At 43.6% G+C, this 23,120-nt stretch overlaps 1 protein-coding gene across 4 annotated transcripts in view; it reads right to left on the reverse strand.

Annotated features, from left to right (window-relative positions):
• Positions 1 to 23,120, reverse strand: part of LOC138966263 (microtubule-associated serine/threonine-protein kinase 3-like) — a 211,480-nt gene that overhangs the window by 93,869 nt on the left and 94,491 nt on the right. For all 4 annotated transcript variants that reach the window (XM_070338411.1, XM_070338412.1, XM_070338410.1 and 1 more), the window contains one exon: positions 20,138 to 20,267. In XM_070338411.1, the coding sequence (XP_070194512.1) occupies positions 20,138 to 20,267 (130 nt within the window). The remainder of the gene's footprint in view (positions 1 to 20,137; positions 20,268 to 23,120) is intronic.

Below are 23,120 nucleotides of genomic sequence, written 5' to 3' on the forward strand. Positions count from 1 at the left end.
GTGTGTGCGTGTGTGTGTGTGAGAGAGAGAGAGAGAGAGGGGCACGGATCAATACAACTCGTATCCTCTGCGCGTCCCAAATCAGCTTGCGCCCCTTGGTGTCTCATCTCCTGTCCGCCAGACAAAAATACATGTACTATCCCCATACCCACACCACCCCTCTGACCCCTTTCTGAAGCTGTCCTTATCACTTCCGTTGTCTCACCGACTCTTCACCTTGTGTTCGTCGCGTTCATCATTATCTACACTAATCACTGTCTCTGTATCTCCCTCTGCAGCTCATCATCAGTGTCTTCACAAACCGCAGTTCAAGGAAACGCACGCATCAGCACGCGAAGAAACGCCATAATTATTATTTCAGCTTCAGTGTTTTTCCGGTGTCTAACACATGGATAGGATAACTATTGCAGAATAAACCTTAGTTTTCACAGGAACGTAACGAGTGTCCTGAATGTGGTCTGTAATACTGTGTTAGCTGGGGGGGGGGGGGGGAGAGGGGGGGGAATGAAAAGGTGGGATAGGCATTTGAGATAACTTTGTTTCCATAAACATGAGACCCCACAGTACAAGAGTGAATGGTCCAATTACGGTCAGCAGCATTCACAGCTGCAGAAAAGCAAAGATAGTCTACGCTTTGCTGGCGTAGCAGTAGAACATCTTTGAGAACAGTGCTTGAAGCATGCGACTTCAATAACTAAAATCAACAACTAGCAAGTACAGCGATGGAGGGATCTAACCGCTAAATCCAAAGTCATGGTAGGTACTACTTGTTATCAATGATACCAGATGTGGAATCTCCCGTCTCATTAAATGATTCACCTCATTATTGATCAATGATGTCATTATCGCCATCATGATCTGCATTTGATGACGAACCTCCTCACTCCAAATCTCTCACCAAGCAGGTGTCACTTTGGCAAAATTCTCACCCTGACAAACAGTCATCCACCTTTAACAAACTTGCTGTCAACATATCTTTCTAACTGTAAGGGGGGAGGTGCAGGGATGGATGGGTGACGTGTGGAGGTGGGTAGAAAGGGAGTAGGTGGTGGTGAGGTGAGCAACGGCTTACACCAGGCGAATAGTCTGTCCTGCAACCTTAATCTCCTGGAATGTTCCCAGAGCTCTGGACGATTCCCAAAGCACAGATACGCTGACTCCGCCATTCTGTGCGAGTCGTTGTAGACATTGACAATGACAGACATGTGCTCGAGCCCTCTACCTCTCCTCGACCTCCCTCCTGAGCCCCCCCCCCCCCCCAACACACACACCACCCTTCCCTCCGGCCAATTAGCAAGTCAGCTAAGATGTCGCTCGCCCACAGAGGCCACGTGACCGATTGATGGCCTTACATTGCCAATCAAAGGGCAGAAGACAGCATGCAAATCACTGCCTCCAATTTGCATAATCATGAGCATCGACGGCAATACAGAAGGCGATGGGAGAGTACGAAGAGAGCAAAAAGAGAAACGGTTGTTTGCACTATGTCAGAAAAAGGATCTACGACGGTACACCACAGGTTTTAAGATTTCTAGGTGGGTTTTATTTGTATCCCAGGTCGCCTCATGGGTGTGTGGAAGTGAAGTGAAGGAGGGGGGGGGGGGGGGTATTGATTGCGGAACTTTCCATGGGACACACATGTGTCGACGAACTGACAATTGCCTAAAGACATCTCACCCCTCACCCGTAAAAGAAAATACACACTACGGTAAGCGATGCAATAACGACAACTAAACAGATATATATATATATATATATATATATATATATATATATAGAGAGAGAGAGAGAGAGAGAGAGAGAGAGAGAGAGAGAGAGAGAGAGAGAGAGAGAGAGAGAGAGAGAATAAAGTTGGTTTTCTTAAACTATTAAAAAAAAACCACTGAAACTAAAAACGATAGTAATCCCCAGTAAACTGCAGCCTTTCTATTGATACTACCACAGCAAAGAACCTACTCAGGATAATCCCTACATCACATCCACCAGCTTGCGTATCCAGCCCGAGACTGATGCGCCAAATGAATAACGTGCTCATCATCCCTTTTACCTCTATGCTACCTGCCTCATAAGTTCGACTGATGGACCTGGAGTGGCCGAATACGATAATGCCAGTCTGGAGAACTCGGAGATGAATTTCATTATATATTTCAGTGTCATTTTGTTGAAAATGTGAGGAAAAGGTTTTTACCATTGTATTTTCGTAGAAATTCAAATGCAGTCAAATTTAAACATTTATTTGAATTTTTTTTATTAAAACAAAAACAAACACAGAAACATATACATTCCTGTAAAAAAAAGTATGATTACAATTATTTTGTTATGAATTAAGCTTGATTCATTTTCGGTTAATTAGAAGTGTTGTGTCTCATTAATACATAATATCTTTTTTGTCGTGTTTATTGCAATTTTTATTTTATTCATGTAACCCTAGGGATTTTTGAAATAAATATTGACTTGACTTGACTTGACTTGACTTGACTTGACTTGACTTGACTTGATACAATACAATACAATACAATACAATACAATACAATTATCAATACAATACAATACAATACAACGTTATTGTCCGCTTTGTGAATACAAACACATTTTTTTTCTTTGGTTTCCAATTACACAGACCACAATGAACTGTGTTCGGTTCCATTGGCTAAAAAAAGTAATTCGTTCAAAAACGCTTTTCTTTGACTGCAGAAAGAGAAAGGGTTACTTGTTTACAGAAAGTTTCCTTCCCTTTGAGTCTTCATCAAAGATGGCGCTCTTTTCATTAATTTCGGATTTGCTTTCTTGCAGATTCACTGGAAGATATACCACGCAAAACTTTCATTTGCTCAATTCCTATTTTTTCGACGTTACCCTAAAAGTTTGTATTCATTGGTTATGAAATCCTGTCGACCAAATCGTGAGTACAGAATTAGCTAGCTTACTTCTTTTGCTGCCAAACGTCATTCACTATCTGTTCCACTTCCTCACAACTACTCATAGAATCAACAGTAAACAAAAATGGATTGTGTTTCACAGCAGAATTCAAACAGTTCACACGTTATTCAAAATGTCAACAAAGCAACTCCAAGGTGTGCAGATATCATAGCTACAAATATATATATATAAATTTATAATGAGAGCGCTGCTAAAAATGCCAAAATGTGCACTCGATCGCTTGTACTTTTAAAGAAAAGTTTATATAAATTTATAATGAGAGCGCTGCTAAAAATGCCAAAATGTGCACTCGATCGCTTGTACTTTTAAAGAAAAGTTAAATATAGAATGACGTCAAGAGCGAGAATGCATAGAAATTACGTCATGAGCAAGGGAGATCATCCTTTACTCTGTGTGTGTCTCCGCCGCCTACATTCCAACGTGGAATTTTGAAAGCAGGGAGCACACTAGAGGCGGAAGAGGTAGGGGGAGGGGGTAAGAATTAGATCTAGAAAGAACTCTTCACAGACAGCCTACTGGAGAATCAAACCCTTTCGGAGCCGATTGCAACACTGAACAAGAATAACCCGAGGAGAGTTCTACAACCTCAATGGATTGAGAATTCACCGTAAGTGCATTTAAGGGCATTCTCATAGAGTGCTGAATCTGAAAAGGTCCGTTTTTGTTTAGCCAAGACTGCTACCGGTTTCGAGCTGAGAAGCTCTCATCAGGCAGTCTCCTGGCATAAAACAGAGAAGAACTCTCAAACTTCTATGCAAAAGAGAAAACCACATTTCTGCGGTAGGCCCTCTGCATAGACGAGAATCTTTCTTTGATTCCCCTGCAACTGTCAGTGAAGAGTAAGAAAAAGAAATTTGAAGTATCAGCAGCTGCTCTTGGTTGTTGAAGCAACAAAATAGAAATTTATAATGAGAGCGCTGCTAAAAATGCCAAAATGTGCACTCGATCGCTTGTACTTTTAAAGAAAAGTTAAATATATATATATATGTCAAAACTAGGACATAGCAGGGATGTTGTTACAAATTCACACCTATAGGACAAATGTCCTGAGTTCTTCAGAATCAATAGGACATTTGACCGCTTTCAGAAATTTCAATAGGACATCATAAGTTTGTGCAAAACACTGTCCATGGAATGGCTCCAAAATCGTGTGCACACACACATGTTGCTTTAACACACACACATACAATGTATTGTATATATATATACACACCGAACATTTTGCATACATTGTTTTATTAATCTAGTTCCAAATAGGACACACACAAAACGAAACAAACATCTAAAAAAGCAACCAAAACCTTCAGCACTCTGTTTTTGATTGTCTCACAAACTGCATGATTTGACTAAAAAATAAAATACTGGGGAAAAAAGTCCGTTTCAACACAGATTCGACAAAGCAGTATGTTCTCTTTGCTGTCAAGGTCACAGTCTAACCAACCAAAAAGGGTCAGCCATGAATAGTTAAAAGACCGTTTCTGGGAATTTCCTGCTGTGCCGACAACATGTCCTGTACAAAATACAAAACTTCTCTTTCCGTGGCTGTGTCAGTTTCAAATGCGACACTGTCATTGTCACTGTCATTCTTGTGACGCTCGCCGCGTTTTCACCTGTTTTTGACCGAAACGTAGCACAGGATGCCGTTGAAAAGCCAAAGGTCTTCAGCTTTTGTTGATCTTTGGCAGGCCTATTAGTTTTATTTCGGAGGCATAGTTCAATGCGCTTCGTCAAAATTTCTTAAACTGAAACCAAAAGCAGACGCAAGACTTATAGTCAGTTGGAGTTGTCTCCCGTACTCCTAAACTTTAGTGTGCTGCAGACGGGTGTACCCAAACGGCTCATATCGCAAACGGTTCGGAATTCCCAAAAACGCAAGATCAGCACTACACGACTTCAGTGCACCTGTACGCGAGAGTGCTCGGTCGCTTTTTGAAAATGTGTATCTTGAATGGAAAATATGGAATATCACGCTGTCCGAAGGAATGGTGTTCTTATCGGACAATGATAGCGCTCAGTTCAAAACGATAGGACATCTGACCGCCATGCTGCTATGTGAATCGGACATTTGAGCCTTTCAATCGGTCTATGTCCGATGTCCGACGCCTAACGACATCCCTGACATAGTTATACGTACTACTTTATTGTAGAAACGCACAAAAGAACGAACTAAAAAACACAGCCCACTTCGTCAACATCACGGGCCAAAGAATCTAGACACAGCCATCGTCGAACGCTGAAGAAGAAGAACTAACAAGAAGGGCAAAGCCCATACGACTCACATGCTTGACCTTGACATGACCTTGACCATGACATTGACCTTCAGGGTCAAGGTCAAATAACTAAACCTAGCAATGACATCATACACTAAGAACTGCTTTACACATTTTTCCTACCAAAATACATGTGACCTTGACCCAAGGTCAAGGTCATCCAAGGTCATGCAACACAAAGCTGTTAATTCAAGACATAGGAAGTACAATGGTGCTTATTGGCTCTTTCTACCATGAGATATGGTCACTTTTAGTGGTTCACTACCTTATTTTGGTCACATTTCATAAGGGTCAAAGTGACCTTGACCTTGATCATATGTGACCAAATGTGTCTCATGATGAAAGCATAACATGTGCCCCACATAATTTTTAAGTTTGAAACAGTTATCTTCCATAGTTCAGGGTCAAGGTCACTTCAAAATATGCATACAATCCAACTTTAAAGGACCCTTGCGACCTTGACCTTGAAGCAAGGTCAACCAAACTGGTGTCCAAAGATAGGGCTTACATTGCCCTGTATAGCATACATAGCTAAGGTTGCCATTCTCGATAACTTCAGAAAAAAATGCGAAAATGTGAAAAATGGTCGTTTTTAAGACAACAATTACGGCCCCTGTGACCTTGAACTTGAAGTGAGGTCAAGTTGCCGCACATGTTTTTTGAGATCTTGTAACCATATGAAATGTGATATGAATGCTGTTTTTATATGTTATACTCTTATTTTCTCCCAAGCGCAAGACAAATTCTTCTATGAAAATTGAAGCCAATAAAATTTGAGTTGAGTTGAGTACACCATCAGGCCACATCAGGTGTTGATAGACTTAAGTGTCCAAGAAATATCCAACGTTAAAGTTTTCCGGACGGACGGACGGACGGACGCCGGGACGGACGGACGGACGCCGGGACGGACGGACAGACGGACGGACGACTCGGGTGAGTACATAGACTCACTTTTGCTTCGCATGTGAGTCAAAAAACGAAAGGGGAACAAATACCGAAATCGATAAATGTGCACCGAAACAAGGTTTCAAAAATAGCGCTGCTCGTCTGAAACTACATTCCACGACAGAATAAACACAGATGGTTTGTCCACCAAGTTTGCTGTAACCCCACTCCGACCTTTCTATTTAACAGCCTCAGCTTCACAGACGACACTTAGGCGATAACACGCTTGTCAAAACAGCATGTTTTTCCTAATAAATCACACGCACAGTGACTAGATAGCATGACCACGCGATAGATTACGTATTCCATCGACCAGTAGGACTGAGGATAACAGCATGTTCGCTCTTTCAACACAGCCAACCCGTTTGAGTGAACCTCGCGTGCTCATCATCCCTTTTACCACCTTTTCATGGCCGAGGGCATAACACCACTGATCATTCATGCCGCTGCTGCTGTTCTTTTTTTAAATATTTTTTTATCCCAGCAGAATGTTAATCTGTAATAACGATCACATCATCGTCATATCGATCCAAATGGAAAATCAACGTATGAAAAACAATAATCCGTCGACAACTCTGGAGACGATCCTAAACAACAGATAACCCTCACATTACTGCCAACTTCGGCCATTCCACAGAGGGGGGATGGGAGGGGGGCGGAGTCGATCTATAACAACAAAACACCAACAACCAATAGAGACAATCAACACTAAAATCAGGTCACGCCAACAGAAACTGGAAACGACCATACATACAATGAGGTCACACCATTTGACCCCATCACCTATAGGGGTCATGGAGAACAGGTTGACAACAAGCAACGGGCACTCTCTCTTCCCAGGTAACATTGATGGCCCCAGGTAATAAAATTGATGGCTGAGGTTGTCAAAACATAGGGCTACACGTCCACTCAAACATTGCCCGCAGCGGCCCGCCGTTAGAATGCTGATGTTCCCCCATAATTACAACACGCGGCCATCATAACACAATTCTGCGTTTCCGCGTGCACAATCCACGACGTCTGCCAAGTTGTCAAATTCGCTAACCACACACAAAACTATAATTATATGATTATGTGGCCATCATAACAAATCATAAAAATACTGGCGGTGTTTCTGCGTGGACACGCCATGCAACCCGCCAAGTTCACCAGCGCGATACAAAACTACAATAATTTATGCGGCCATAATGCCATTGACGGTATTTCTGCGTGCAAGCTTAAACCCATCAACAAAGTTCACTCACATAATCGTCCGCATTGATACTCAATCATTATTACAAAAGGGTGAAGTGTATTTTTGTGTTCAGCTTCTTCGCGCAGAAAAATAAAGCACTCCTTATGCTAATCACATTACTTTTGTGGGTACCGACTTTTGTTGCAATCGCCGGCACATAGCGGCATTTTACTGTCCATGTCAGGGTTATGGCCATAATATGTTTCTCGATAGTCTTACTGCTTTCAGCTTCAGTGCTTGATTATTCATGTCTCAACCCGACTCATACCTCACACGTGCCCAACACACCAGTCAAAGGAATATTCCACTGCTAAATTCATGTAAATATTCTTATTTGACGCAAAAATCTCACTCTCGTAACTTCGACGACGGTCGCTCTAGCCTCAGGGAAACACACCGACTCTGTGTTCAGTCATAATCAAGTACTTGTTCCGCTGCAAAACACCCGCAACAGGCTAACATGAAAAAAATCCCAAAGCAATTCTGATCTTGATGTATTGGACTTCGGTGCACGAAACCGCTTTGTTTACGTACTGCATGCACCGGATCACAGCATTGCAGTGAGTGCAACATGTGTCTTTCACAAAACAAGCACGCACCTGCAAAACTCATACAGACTGTGGAAATCGGATTACCACCCCCATTCCCCTGTCGCTTCTAAAGTCTCAACACCACCCCCACCCCCCCCCCCCCCCAAAAAAAAAAAAAAAAAAAACCACACACATAAAAAACGGGAATTTCGTTGCCCTTTGTCAGTTTTCATCTCAAATATAGGTGTTACACGGTCACAATCGCAGGAACAGTGGTCCCTTTGTCTGAAAGGCCTCCAAAAAGTTCTAGAAAATTATTGTAAGTCTTAAAATGGAGGTAAATTCAGGGACGTCATGCTCTTCACGCGGACTGAACCGAGCCGAAGTACTATGTAATACCACGGACCCAATAACTAATGTTTATTATGGGTCCGAGGTAATACTGACCCCCATTCCACACAACCGTTCTAGGTCCCGTTCCCGTACCGACCAAGGACGGCTGCCACAACAATGGAACGCTGCACAAACGGCCGTTTTTAGCATCTTTGAGCAGCGTGGGCGGCTATATCATAGAGCTAGAACGGATGTGTGTAATACCCCCATTCCACACAACCGTTCTAGGTCCCGTTCCTGTACCGACCAAGGAACGGTGAGGGCACGGGAGGGATCGGAAGGGAACAGCAATGGAACGTAAATGATCGTTAACGGAACTGCTTTGAACGGTAGGGTCGGTCGGGACGGTTGAGTTTGGGCTGCATGTTCAAAGTTTTAGCCGTTCCCCTCCCGATCAGAATGAACGGTAATGGAACCTTAACCCATCGGTAACGGAACGCTTGGATCGTTAAAGGAACTTAAAACAACGGTAACGCAACGGTAGCGCTCTCACACACTGAGTTGTCATACCCACATTCCACACAACCTTCTTCTTCTTCTGCGTTCCCGGATTCCACACAACCGTTCTAGGTCCCGTTCCCGTACCGACCAAGGACGGCTGCCACTATGGTCAGACGCTGCTCAAAGATGCCAAAAACGGCCGTTTGCGCAGCATTCCATTGTTGTGGCAGCCGTCCTTGGTCAGTACGGGAACGGGACCTAGAACGGTTGTGTGGAATGGGGGTATTATGTGGGTAGGACAACTCAGTGTGTGAGAGCGCTACCGTTGCGTTACCGTTGTTTTAAGTTCCTTGAACGATCCAAGCGTTCCGATACCTTCTTTCTTTATTTGGTGTTTAACGTCGTTTTCAACTGTTCAAGGTTATATCGCGACGGGGAAAGGGGGGAGATGGGATAGAGCCACTTGTTAGTTGTTTCTTGTTCACAAAAGCACTAATAAAAAAATTGCTCCAGGGGCTTGCAACGTAGTACAATATTATGACCTTACTGGGAGAATGCAAGCCTCCAGTACAAAGGACTTAACATTTTTTACATACTGCTTGACTAAAATCTTTACAAAAATTGACTATCTTTCTTTTTTTATTTGGTGTTTAACGTCGTTTTCAACCGTTCAAGGTTATATCGCGATTTTACAATGGGATAGAGCCACTTGTTAATTGTTTCTTGTTCACAAAAGCACTAATCAAAAAACTGCTCCAGGGGCTTGCAACGTAGTACAATATATGACCTTACTGGGAGAATGCAAGTTTCCAGTACAAAGGACTTAACATTTCTTACATACTGATTGACTAAAATCTTTACAAACATTGACTATATTCTATACAAGAAACACTTAACAAGGGTAAAAGGAGAAACAGAATCCGTTAGTCGCCTTTTACGACATGCTGGGGAGCATCGGGTAAATTCTTCCCCCTAACCCGCGGGGGGTTAAAAAATGGACTATATTCTATACAAGAAACACTTAACAAGGGTAAAAAGAGAAACAGAATCCGTTAGTCGCCTCTTACGACATGCTGGGGAGCATCGGGTAAATTCTTCCCCCTAACCTGTGGGGGGTGTTCCGATACCGATTGGTTAAGGTTCCATTACTGTTCATTCTGATCGGGAGGGGAACGGCTAAAATTTTGAACATGCAGCCCAAACTCAACCGTCCCTACCGTTCAAAGCAGTTCCGTTAACGATCATTTATGTTCCATTGCGGTTCCCTCCCGATCCCTCCCGTGCCCGCACCGTTCCTTGGTCGGTACGGGAACGGGACCTAGAACGGTTGTGTGGAATGGGGGGTATAAGTAAATGATGAAGAAGTTCAAGATAACACAGCTGCACCAAACCACCCTCATGCGTAGCTACCTCCCCTTCATTAAGCCGCCATTAGTATAATGGGGCTTACTGGATTTACTCTGTCTGTTTGTTTGTTTGTTTGAGGCGGGCGGGCGGGCGGTCAGTCGGTCGGTGTTTGTCGGGTAAGACTTGTATCTCTGGGTCAATCAAGCTCAAATGCGGGCGGGCGGGCGGTCAGTCGGTCGGTGTTTGTCGGGTAAGACTTGTATCTCTGGGTCAATCAAGCTCAAATTTCGTGAAATTGTTAGGAATAGGGTTAGACAGGGTGTATGCAAAAAATTACATTCCTAATGGTAGTCAAACGGAAGATATTGGCTTTTAACGCTTTTACAGACCGAGCCAGGGGACGAAACCCACTGACAGACCCATAGGTTTGCGGGAATTCCCGCACCCAGAACTCCGAGTTACTTCCCTTCGAGTCTCGTTCTATCACTGACAGCATGCGTTGGATTATAACTCCTCTCTCTCTCTCTCTTTGTGCGGGCTAATAAATTGTGTAATTCGAACGCGCGCAGCGCGTGTGAACACCTTCCCTCTGTCTGTCTGTCTGTCTGTCTGTCTGTCTCCGTGTAAAGAGCTCGGTCAATTTTTTTGTTGAATTATTATTTTTAATTAATTTTTTCAAAAATTTATTTATTTACTTCTTTTTTTATTTGTTATAATTTATTCATTTAAATTTTTTTCTCCCTCCATCTTGTCTGTCTGTCTGTCTCTGTCTGTCTGTCTCTCTGTCTCTGTTTCTCTCTCTCTTCAGTAAAACCTAACATTTGGTCGCGGATTAGAATACGGCCCAGGCTCTCTCTCTCTCTCTAATTGAATCACAGAGTTTCGTGCTTCGGTCCGCAAAGGCATTAGTTACTATCAGATTTTACAATCTTTGATCCGACGCTTTGTTTTGAACCATTTTAAAAATAGTATCTTGTAAGGTCCTTGCATAATAACGTATGAAATTGTTTGACAGTCATGCCTTTTGGAGATTGCTTCCAGCAGGTTACATGCGTAATTTGTGTTAAGCGGTGTTCCGCCAGCTCTGTCTGTCTGTCTGTCTCTGTCTGTCTGTCTCTGTTTCTCTCTCTCTTCAGTAAAACCTAGCATTTGGTCGTGGATTAGAATACAGCCCGGGCTCTCTCTCTCTCTCTCTCTCTCTCTCTCTCTAATTGAATCACAGAGTTTCGTGCTTCGGTCCGCAAAGGCATTAGTTACTATCAGACGCTTTGTTTTGAACTATTTTAAAAAAAGTATCTTGTAAGGTCCTTGCATAATAACGTATGAAATTGTTTGACAGTCATGCCTTTTGGAGATTGCTTCAAGCAGGTTACATGCGTAATTCGTGTTAAGCGGTGTTCCGCCAGCTCTGTCTGTCTGTCTGTCTGTCTCTGTCTGTCTGTCTCTCTGTCTTTGTTTCTCTCTCTCTTCAGTAAAACCTAGCATTTGGTCGTGGATTAGAATACGGCCTGGGCTCTCTCTCTCTAATTGAATCACAGAGTTTTGTGCTTCGGTCCGCAAAGGCATTAGTTACTATCAGACGCGTTGTTTTGAACTATTTCAAAAATAGTATCTTGTAAGGTCCTTGCATAATAACGTATGAAATTGTTTGACAGTCTTGCCTTTTGGAGATTGCTTCAAGCAGGTTACATGCATGGTGTTTGAGATTTACATGAAGTCTCGATCAAAAATCCATGTCCCACCCCCATATTACCAAGGGCGTCTTCTTGACCCCGTTAAGGTCAACACTTGTTAATTTAGAACGCCGAAGTCACATCATATTCCACGCTTTTCCCTTGTTCTTTGTTTTCTTCCAGCCAAAACCTGAGATAAGAAACATCAAAGTGGGGAGTATGGCAGACAGCTCATTATCAGCACGCTGTCTCTGGCACATTTTGCCTTGGAGCCAGACGTTTATATGAAAAAACAGCTGCGCAATATTCCACACTCCACAAACACAGCACAGAAGCAGCCTATTTGGCTGCACGTCACAACAGCCTTCACCAGAACAAAGACAATTTGGAAGGCTAAGGTCGCGCTGCACTTCACTTCTAAACATGTGCAGAATGTTTTCAAGCTGCAGACTCGCAGAAATCGCTGGCACAATCTGCTTGGCCCCGTCCCCCTCCCCACCAACTCATAGAATGGACGACATGTGATAGTAAGTACTGTATACACTTGGGCCTCCACTGCAATAAGGCCATGGCCTTCTCTCCACATACATATCGTTGTTTATCCATCTGCTTTTCCGAGCATTTAGCAGTTGTTATAAAATGTAGCACCAACGCCCCCCCCATTAACCTAATCCCCAAATCATGGAATGAACGTCATCACACAGTAAGTATAAGGTGAAGACATGGCCCTTTTTGCATATTTACTTCAGTGTTTCTACCGTTCTGCATTTCTTGCACTTGAAATTTGTGACTAAACACTACAAAAGAGAAATGTTGCACAAACGACCCCCTACCCCACCCCAGCAGCAGCTCCCAACTGACGGCACGGATGTCATGATTGTGACAGTGAGCATTGCACCACTGAGTTATTTTATCGCACACGAAATGCTTTCCCCTGCAATGACGACCCTCTCTCCAGAGACACATCCGTTCAGCCATCTGATTTTCCTGGCGCGGCACTTGGAAATAATTATAAATACTACAACAGATGAATGTTGTACAAACGACCCCCCACCCGTACCACGCCCCCCCCCCCCCCCCCCCCAGCTCCTAACTGAAGGACTAAGAGACACTTGACAGAAAGTACCGAGTTACATACAGTTCTCTTCTGCAGTGAAGTCCTTGCCATTTATCAACACACACTCGAGCCGCTCTCGGAAGTGTTAATCATTGTGCGTGTCCAGGCACTTGAACATCGTGATAAATAGCGCGACAGGTGACTGCTGCACGAGCACAATCCTCTGGCTTGATGTGCACTTCAAGGGTTCCCTTCCGTTCTACGGAACATTGTGTCGTCGGTGCTTGAAACAGACAGCTATTTTAATGCAATCATACAACATGCAACATTCATTCCATTGAAGTGAAGTGAAAACTTACAAACTGATTTACAGTTGGAGATTTTTGTTTGTTTTGTTATTAAACATATACATTTCTCCGCAAACGAGCAATAGTCAGCTGCATGCTCGGATGACAATAATAACAAATGTTCGAGCCATAACACGTGTTGACGTACACATTCACCTTTAAATTGAAAACATCTTTGAAAACAACTAAAACGAATTAAAAATATATATTATCTGACTATATAAGTGTACACACCCAATTGCTTTGTAAAAGCACCCATACTTCGTGAATAAAGTATCAAGTCTCACTAGCACATTTCTTCGACGTCGAGTGTTATGTTGAGACGCGCATCCTCATTTTAAATCCTTTAAAAAAAAAAAGTTCCCTGGCTGGGCGCGTAAAGGCGTGTACAGCTAATATCTCAAGTTTGACTGACGTTTGGAACCTATTTTTTTGCACACACCCTAGGCCCCACAATTTCAAGCTACTCACCAAATTTGAGCTCAATTGACGCCAGAGTACCAGAGATACAAGTCTAAACTGTCGTGGGACAACGGACAAACAAGCAAACAGACACAGTGAAACCTAATAGCCGCTTTATACATAAAGGCGGCTAAAAAACGAAAATGCAAAACTTTGTTTATATTTACTACGACTGGCTTACACAGCGAATCTCGCACGAACACTCTGGAAAACGCTGCACGTGCAATATGACACAAACAGAAATAGCACAAGACAGAGAGATCGGGGACGAGGGGTAAGGAAGGGGGTAGGGGGGTACAGTAAGGGGGATGGATTTGGGGACACAAAATATGAGACTGAAGAAGTATTAAAAACAGCGGATGATTCTAAATCAGCATCAAATGTCATAGATATGAGAGATGTGCAAAGGTCAGAGGTAGATGCCTTGCAGGAAACTAATCACGTCTTTAACGGAGCAGACGACGGGTGGCTGCTGCGCAGTAAAGTGATTCCGTAACTTGAGGACACTGCGAAACAACAGGGAGCTGCAAACCTTTCCCAACAATGACTTGCTATAAGGAAAGGGCAAACCGCCAATACTCTTGCACAAAAACAGGAAGACTGCTTTTTGGTAAGTGCGCCATAGCAAAGACGCAGACACACACGCACATACACTGACACACAAGCGAACAGACATACGAACACACATGCACGCGCTAAAGCGAATAAAGTAACATACAGACACAGATACAGACAGACGCACAATCCCAGACACACACACATAGACACACGCACTCGTTGCCATAAAAGGGCAAATCGCGAAAAGTCTAATACAAAAACAGGAAGACCGTCTTTTGTTTGTGCGACACAGCAGGGCCGGACCCAGGGGGGGGGGGGGGGGGGGGGGGGGGTTCCAGGGGTTCCGGAACCCCACCCCTAGAAAAAGCATGTACCTTGCTTTGACTTTTACTAGTTTTAGCACCAAAACAATGCTGCTCTTAACCCTCAAAACAAGGCCCAGAATGCACCAGATTGCACAGATTTTAACCGTTTTTCAAACATTTTCCGGGGGAGCATGCCCCCGGACCCCCCTAGTTCGCGCGCCTGCAATCGCCACTTCGCTGATTTGCCCCCCCCCCCCCCCCAAAAGGAGGACCCCCCCCCCCTTACAACTCATTTGGTCCGGCCCTGGACACACACACACACACACACACACACACACACACACACACACACACGTACACACACACACTGCCATTAAAGGGAAAACCGCGAAGTCTTTTACATTGTCTCAAGTTGGTACGAAACACAAACAACCGCACCCCAAGTGCCATGTGTTAACCTAAGCTATTTTTATGAGTGAAATATTGAATTTCAGGGTCCACTTTTGTTTTCTCTTTTTCTATATATATCTAAGAACGTTTTATTATTCAGTTTCCAAGAATACGTATGTGCTACTACAGACAATGTCTGTGATGTGCTTCAACGGGATCACCTATGCCGAGAGTAAATAATAAGCGACTTCCTCCCACCCAGGTTGATAGCGTGAAAACACCCGCACAGACTTCCTTTCCCCACTATAATAGTATACGCCCTACTATGTTGTTGTATTATCTCAAATTTTTGCTCGTTTGTTTTAGAATGAAATTGTGAAGCGCCTGGAGCCAATTGCTGGGACTCGCGCTATAGAAAAGTTATTTATTATTATTATTATTTTATATTTGATACAAAGGCTTGCAATACACGATGAGTAGAAGAGCAGCGAAATGAACTCATAACGCCGAATAGCACAAAGATAAATCACAGACTCTAGGGCAAAACATGCCAATTAACTCCAAGGACGTCTTTCTAAATGGCTTCATGTGGCGGGAAGAAACTATTGCGTCGTAAAGTTCCAACCCAGAAACACCCAAACCGAAAATGTTGCCGCAGTGTTCATGGGCTTTGCACAATATCACAATTCCTCTTCTGTCACTGGAATACAATGTCCCGAGGAAGACACAAATTCCGCTGTATTAATAGCCGCGAGTTGGAGTTTACCCATAGCTGTATGTATATTTAGGGAGTCGTACAACGCAAATAGTTCAGGAAATGTGCGGTGAGTGACAGACTATCGGTGAGTAACAGACTATCAAAGCAGCAAGCTGGGAGCTTTGTCAAAAGTTCAAGAGGCATTGCCTTTCCAATGTAGCAACTTCTAATAGTGACAAAACTAATACTTGTCATTTTTATTCATAACATATGCTTGCATCAAAGTTTCCAAATAGATAAGCTTTCGCTATATATATATATGCATCAAGATGGTGCAAGGCTTCTGATACATTGTAAACATTTGCGAACAACGAACAAAAGGAGAGAACAAATCCTAAGGATTAACGATTCCTTCTTGTTCGAGAAGGTAAAGACAACAGAAAAACAGCAGAGACTGGAGAGGATTTACGATCATATAACACAACATTCGAGTTTCAAGGCACAGTCCTTCCTGTGAAAACAGTTCTGTCTACTAGGCCTGTACGTATCAGATCTACCAAGGCTTTAACTTGACATTTTGGACACATACACAAAAGTCAACATCCTCAATTCTTGTGCACAGTTTTAAGTTTTTGTTGAATTAATTTCTTCACTTTTTCTTATCGAGAAATAATGTACAAAACACATTCAATCTGCACAGAAAGCAACCAGGATGTTGATTTGTGGGAAGGTGTCGTCACATCTCAGACAGTCAGCCGAATGACTAACAATGGAATGATTGATTGATGTCCTAATCAATTGAAAACATGTTCAGCAAAATACGTGGGCTGCAAAATCTGATTTGTTGGAAAGATGCCAGTGGCAGCTTTAGCTACCTTTCACTGAGAGAGAGAGAGAGAGAGAGAGAGAGAGAGAGAGAGAGAGCTATGAGCACAGACGGTGGCTTAGGTCTTCATTGCTTATATTTTACTTTCAAGAGACCATGCACTTCTGATTAAAGGTAGGGGCTTGGGGGTTGGGTGCATTTGGATCCATGAACAAATCTCTTCACAGAAAGAATGTAAGACTCTAGAGATTCTAGTGCAGCCAATCAAGCCGCTAAAAAAAAGTCTGATAACCACTCTCAACAGAATTTCTTTCTTCACAATAGGGTTTTAGTCTACTTGACAGCACCCACTTTCTACTATTTTAACCACACGTTTCCCCCGCAGCCTCAGACAGTGTGACATTCCACCGTTCTCTGTCCAGCGCACATCAGCATTGTCCTTTGCCCATGGGAAAAGGCATCCCTTTCAAAAACACCATTAAATGTGGGGTGAAGGCAACGAGCTACTCAACCATTTATAGCCACGCTGATACGCTTAGCAGCCAAAAAAAAGAGCAGAAATTGTTTAAATACGAGAACCTTTATGGCTGCGCGTTATCTAAACTTCCAGCTTCATTTTCAATTATTCTCTTTTTGTTTTGTTCCTTGTCTTTCATCATGAAAGAGGATAACAGGCTCAACAATGAACTCGGGAAATCCCTTGAAACGCCTCTGCTCTTCTCACAGTCTACGGGCCCCATCTCTTTCGGCTAATCTTGACAATGTGTCCATGTCTTTGACAACAAAGAAAAGTGTAGCTGCGTGCGTGCACGCGTGCGTGCGTGCGTGCGTGCGTGCGTGCGTGTGTGTGTGTGTGTGTGTGTGTGTGTGTGTGTGTGTGTGTGTGTGTGCGTGCGTGCTTGCATGAGTGTGTGCGTGTGTTTGTGCGTGCATGTTCTCAAGTGCCACATTTCATCAAGTGCTGCAGACAAAATCCATTCTGCGTTACAGGCCAAAAAGCTATAATCGATAGTTCTGCCATTCAAAAGATCTGTTCATTTTACCTAAAAGCCTTCTAGTACAAAGGAATCGAGAAAGACAGTGACAATGCAGGTTTCCCGAGGAGCTGAGTATGACAATACCAGGCCAGAAAATATGAGAAAAATCAATAATACAGACACGAGAAGCTGCCCTTGCTTATAGATACCTACACTATCTTGTTCTCCTGCCGACCTGCCAACAAGCTAACGCAAGGGGAAAAACTCAGTTATATCCCGTGGCAGTATGTCGTTCAGAGTTAGGGCTCATAAGAAATATCTTGAATGAGACTGTTGATAGAAATATTTGACTTAAGTCAGGACTACGCGCACTTTTCAACTGCTGCCTATCCAACAGAACGCACTTTCATTAACAAGGCTTATTTTAAATAATGCCGACATTGTGAAATAGACAGATTTTGCGCAATATCAACTATGAATTTGACATTTTGTATCCTAAGATAGGAGAGACAAAATCTTCGCTTTACATACCACTCTTCAGGCATAGTTATTCTGATGTAAACTCCGGTGACTTATCCCACTTTCATCACAAGGAGACTGCTGTAAAACATAATTAGTGGTGAATATCTGTTTCTATAGATAAGTTTACATTACCCTCCTTAGCATTCTCCAGTTCAAGCAACTAAATTTGCAACCTGCAACCTCTAACATTACAGGATTGATGCATACCAACCAGTTCTTGTGTGGAACAAAATATCCTCTGTAGTATTTCTGTGTCTTTGTACCAAACCACAGGGTTTAACCTGGAAGAAAAAGACAATGGGACATTTGTCGCCCTCAACCAAATTCTGATGGGACATTACATAGTCGAAGGCAAAAGGCCCTAAGCGGGCTAGGCGGTCCGAAAATACTTTTGTCGAAAGATGCAAAATAGTTCTATTTGGTGCCATATGATGATATGCGAATATGCCAGTATATCAGGTTAGTGTGTGTGTGTGTGTGTGTGTGTGTGTCTGTGTGTGTGTCTGTGTCTGTGTGTGTGTGTGTGTGTGTGAGAGAGAGAGAGAGAGAGAGAGAGAGAGAGAGAGAGAGAGAGAGAGAGAGAGAGAGAGAGAGAGAGTAAAACAAGACAAAATAGAAGCCATTTTACACTTTCGCCGCTCTCGACGCCATCTTCTTCTGTCGTTTCAATGCGAACATCACCTGAGGTTGATGGGCGAGGCAGTTGAAATGATATATCTTTCCTTGACCGGGAAGTAACTTTACCTTTTTCTTTGGAATTGGAGGCATTGCTTTTTTATGTGGGTCTGTGTTTCGATATCGTATCGCCTGTGTTGACAGTTTCCACAGAGGTAAACGCGCAAGCACAGACCGGTCCCGCACAGAAAATTCGCAGGATTGGTTAATACCAAAGAATTTCATTGTAAAAGCCAATCACAACGCGTTTCACAAACTCGAAAGTTGCTCGGCTTGGCGCACGTTTTTGCTTAGGTCTTTCCGAACACTACTCCCATGAAAACCAGTATACATGGGGAGGCGCAGTGGTACATAATCTCAGTGCGCCCTTTGACGCACTGAAGGGAATTCCAATGGGACATTTTGAGATGTTATGCACCAATGGCGCAAGGCGCACTAGTAAATGAAACCCTGAAACCATCATTGCATAAATAAAATGCACTGCTAATTACTAGCACCAACACCAGAACACATTTGTGCACTCTCCGGTCTGCAATGGCACATGCTTACCACACACACACACACACACACACACACACACACACACACACACACACACACACACACACACACACACACACACACACACAATATGTTTAAGACTCATCATGCCATGATGATCAAACCAGTCAACTTTTCTCTTTTGTACTGTAATTTAGCACACAACATGAATTACACGGCCAGAAAGATTATGTCCCCTGGATCGCACGTGCATTCAGGAAAAGGTGTACTTTACGTCCCTTTACACGTGAATTCTTCCTGAATGACACAGGCTCTCTTTACTCCATCCATTCAAGAGTGAATAGGGTTGAATATTGTCATCTGACTTTCGTTCACGAGAGCCAGCTCAACTACCGGACTATTTAAGTATTATACTTTATAGTTCTCTCTTTTAATTGCTAACAAAAACGGCTAGACTGTCACCCAGCACACACAAAACCACAACATAACCGTTCTCTGAACTAGGGAAGAAATGGGTATAGATATCGCTTGCACTGACAAGTCTTTTCTGTCTGTCTGTCTGTCTGTCTAGAACAGCATGACTGACGCAATAAACAACGCATTTTATGACACACAAACAAAGACAAACAGGAGGACAAATTCACTGAAGACTACCACCTGACATAAAATCTGTGGGGTAGGGACAGCAGCTGGACAGAAATAAAGTGTTCACTGTAACCATAGATATACAAAACAGCTCAACTTTGACTTGGAATAACAAAGAATACACACGCAAAGAAGACTGCTAACAAAACCCAGATTTGAGGTGAGGGTTCATTGGTGGGGCAGAGTGACCCCAGACCATAATATACAAAGAGGCACACACACACACACCCAAACGGACACACACACCCAAACGGACAGACAGACTCACTTACAGACAGGCAGGCAGACAAACACACACACACACGCGCGCAGACATAGACAGACAGACAGACAGACAGACAGACAGACACATACACCGACACATACACACAGGCACGAATGAATTGAACACTATTCACGGACCTGATATCTGGGGCGAGGTACATCGGTGTGACAGGGTAGGAGACGTGTTTACATGGACCACAGACTTGCGGCTCGTGCGACTCGTTCGCCGTGACACTGCTGCCGCTGCTGCTGCTGTAGCGGGGTCCTTCTGCAATCACACAAGTTGTCACATATTGAACGTTTTATTGTTACACCGGGTATGTTTCTTTCACACACACACACACAAACACACACACACACACAAACACACACACACACACAAACACACACACACAAACACACACACAAACACACACACACAAACACACACACACCCTGCTCATTGTAAAAAGAAAACCTGTGAAAAGGAACCTCATGAAAACATACCAAATAGGTAATATCTTAATCATATTACAGTAAGCACGCACACAAACTTTATCTTCTTAGCTGAAAGAACCTGCATGAAAATTTAGCTAAACGGCTAAAATGACAACCTAAATTGAAGGAACAAAACAGCTTGAACGAGTGCGCGTCTGCATGTGTGTGTGGGGGGGGGGGGGTGGGGTCAGGAGGGACGTATGCGAGTGCTTATTGATGTCTGTATAGGCTGCACCAGATAACAAACTACAGACGAAGAAATATCTGCACAAAATGGAAAGAATAGAAGACGACAGACCTCTGCAGAGAAATCGAACTCTCCTATACTTTCAATTACAACCCCACCGTCACCCTCGTCTATTTCTTTGTGCGTGATTGGAATAAAGTGTGGCAGGGTGTATGTGTGCAGAAGAGTGATAGCGGCGGCTTTTGACAGGAGGAGGGGGGGGGTTGTCTTGGGGTTAGCAAAGGGTTAGCCTGGCATTTGATTGGCACTCTCTAGTTTACCCAGGGTTGTACTCCCCTGCTCTGTCCAAACTCCCTCCTCAACTTCCCTCCGAATGTCAGCGTCACGCAAAGGGCCGACGGAAGAATAATCTCGTAGAAAAAATCCATTTCTTTGCCCTCTCTTGAGAGCTGTGGCCACAATGAAGCCTGCAACTGCCACTCGCTAGACACGCTGGGTTTTTGCGGCTCAGGGTAAACTTCGTTGACGAAATCTTACGAAATGGAAAAGGCTGAGTGGCGCTTTGGTTACGGGCGGACACAAAATCAAGAACAACTTCAAGATGTACATGTGGTCACGCAATCCGAAGGCAAGGGAAGATGTGGGGAGTTGCTGAGCGTGTGAAGCCTCTGATGTTGGGACTGGCTGTTTTTCGTCAATCCGTCACGTCCATTGCTTTCTAAACCTCTGTAACCAGTGGTGTTTTGTTATAAACTTTTAACAATGAAAGATCAGCATGCTCTGATAATTGTTTCGAGAATAGAATTTTCTGCTTTGAAGGTTACAGAAAGTGTCTGAACGTTTAACACTTTTTACTTTACCACCTTATTTCCTTTTGTTGTTGTTGTTGTTGCAATTACAGCGATTTCTGAGCCAAGGCAGCATTAGAACGTGTGCTAAATTTGTAAGACCAATCATCTGTCTCTTCTATTTCTAGCTACCCCGTAAATCAGTTTCAACTGGTCGAGGAGAGTGACTTCTGTTGCGCGGACTACAAGTTATTCACAATTTGGACGGATGTTTCCTCGTGAATGTTTCCTGGGTCTGAATGGGCAAGTTGAAGGATCTAAACCAGGAGTGAAAAAGCACACCCGCAAAACACACAAGAGGAAAGTCCAAGAGAATCTAGCACTTTGTCAAAGCCACTTTCAGCGATGATGTACTTTTCTTACTGATTCACGTCATCAGTTTCCAAAATCTAAGTCTCAAGAGAATTAGAAAAATTCGAGCAAGTGCTTGTGCGGCTCACTTCCGGTTCTGGCCGAAAAAAAGAGGAACGACAAAGAAAGCAATGCCATTGCGATGACGTCATTCGACCAGCCCCACAGACTCCTTCGTGTCCGTGGAAGAGACACCTCCCCCGACCACATCCTCGTCCAAACAGCTTCATACCAACAACTGGGGTGCGTTGCCTAGGCAGAATGCCACAGAACGTTTGCAAACGTTTTCTAGGCAACGCACAGTTTTGTTGTGGCGCTCGCGAACGTCAGTACCATTGTCTGGGGTCACTGAAGCGTAACAATCGCGACCGCTCGCCGAGAATGGTCTAGGCAACGGGGGTTTGTGCGGAGCATTCTGTAACGTACCTGAGAGGTGGCACGCCAGAAACCATTGCACTGTACTAAACTTGCTGTTTGACTCTCTCTCTCTCTCTCTCTCTTTCTCTCTATCGCAGTCTCTCTCTTTCTTTCTCTGTCTTACTCTCTCAGTCCCTCTGTGCCTGTCTCTGTCTACGTCTCTGTCTTTCTCATTCTTTCTTTCTTTCTCTCCCCCTCTCCCTCTCCCTATGTCTTTCTCTTTCTTTCTATCTCCCTCTATGGACTGGGTGGCCGAGTGGTAACGCACTTGCGCTCGGAATCGAGAGGTTGCGTGTTCAGGCCTGGGTCAGGCCGCAATTTTCTCCCCCCTTTCCTAACCTAGGTGGTGGGTTCAAGTGCTAGTCTTTCGGATGAGACGAAAAACCGAGGTCCCTTCGTGTACACTACATTGGGGTGTGCACGTTAAAGATCCCACGATTGACAAAAGGGTCTTTCCTGGCAAAATTGAAAAGGCATAGCTAAAAATGTCCACCAAATACCCGTGTGACTTGGAATAAAGGCCGTGAAATGTGAATGCTCGCCCTAATAGGCTTGAGGTTTGCTGGCCGATGTGAATGCGTGATATATTGTGTAAAAAATTCCATCTCACACGGCAGAAATTAATATGTAAATCGCCGTGAGCTCTTGTGAGAAACGGCGATTAATAAATGTCCATTATTATTATTATTATTATTATATATCTGTCCGTCTCTCTTTGTGTCCGTCTGAAAGTCTCTCTCTTATCTTTTTTGCTCTTATTCTCTCTCGCTCTCTTTCGCTCTCTCTTCCCCTCCTCCTCTCTCTCTATTTCTCTCTCTCTGTCGATGAACCCATATACTTC

This window comes from Littorina saxatilis, linkage group LG5, assembly GCF_037325665.1.
Source record: "Littorina saxatilis isolate snail1 linkage group LG5, US_GU_Lsax_2.0, whole genome shotgun sequence".
NCBI lineage: Eukaryota > Metazoa > Mollusca > Gastropoda > Littorinimorpha > Littorinidae > Littorina > Littorina saxatilis.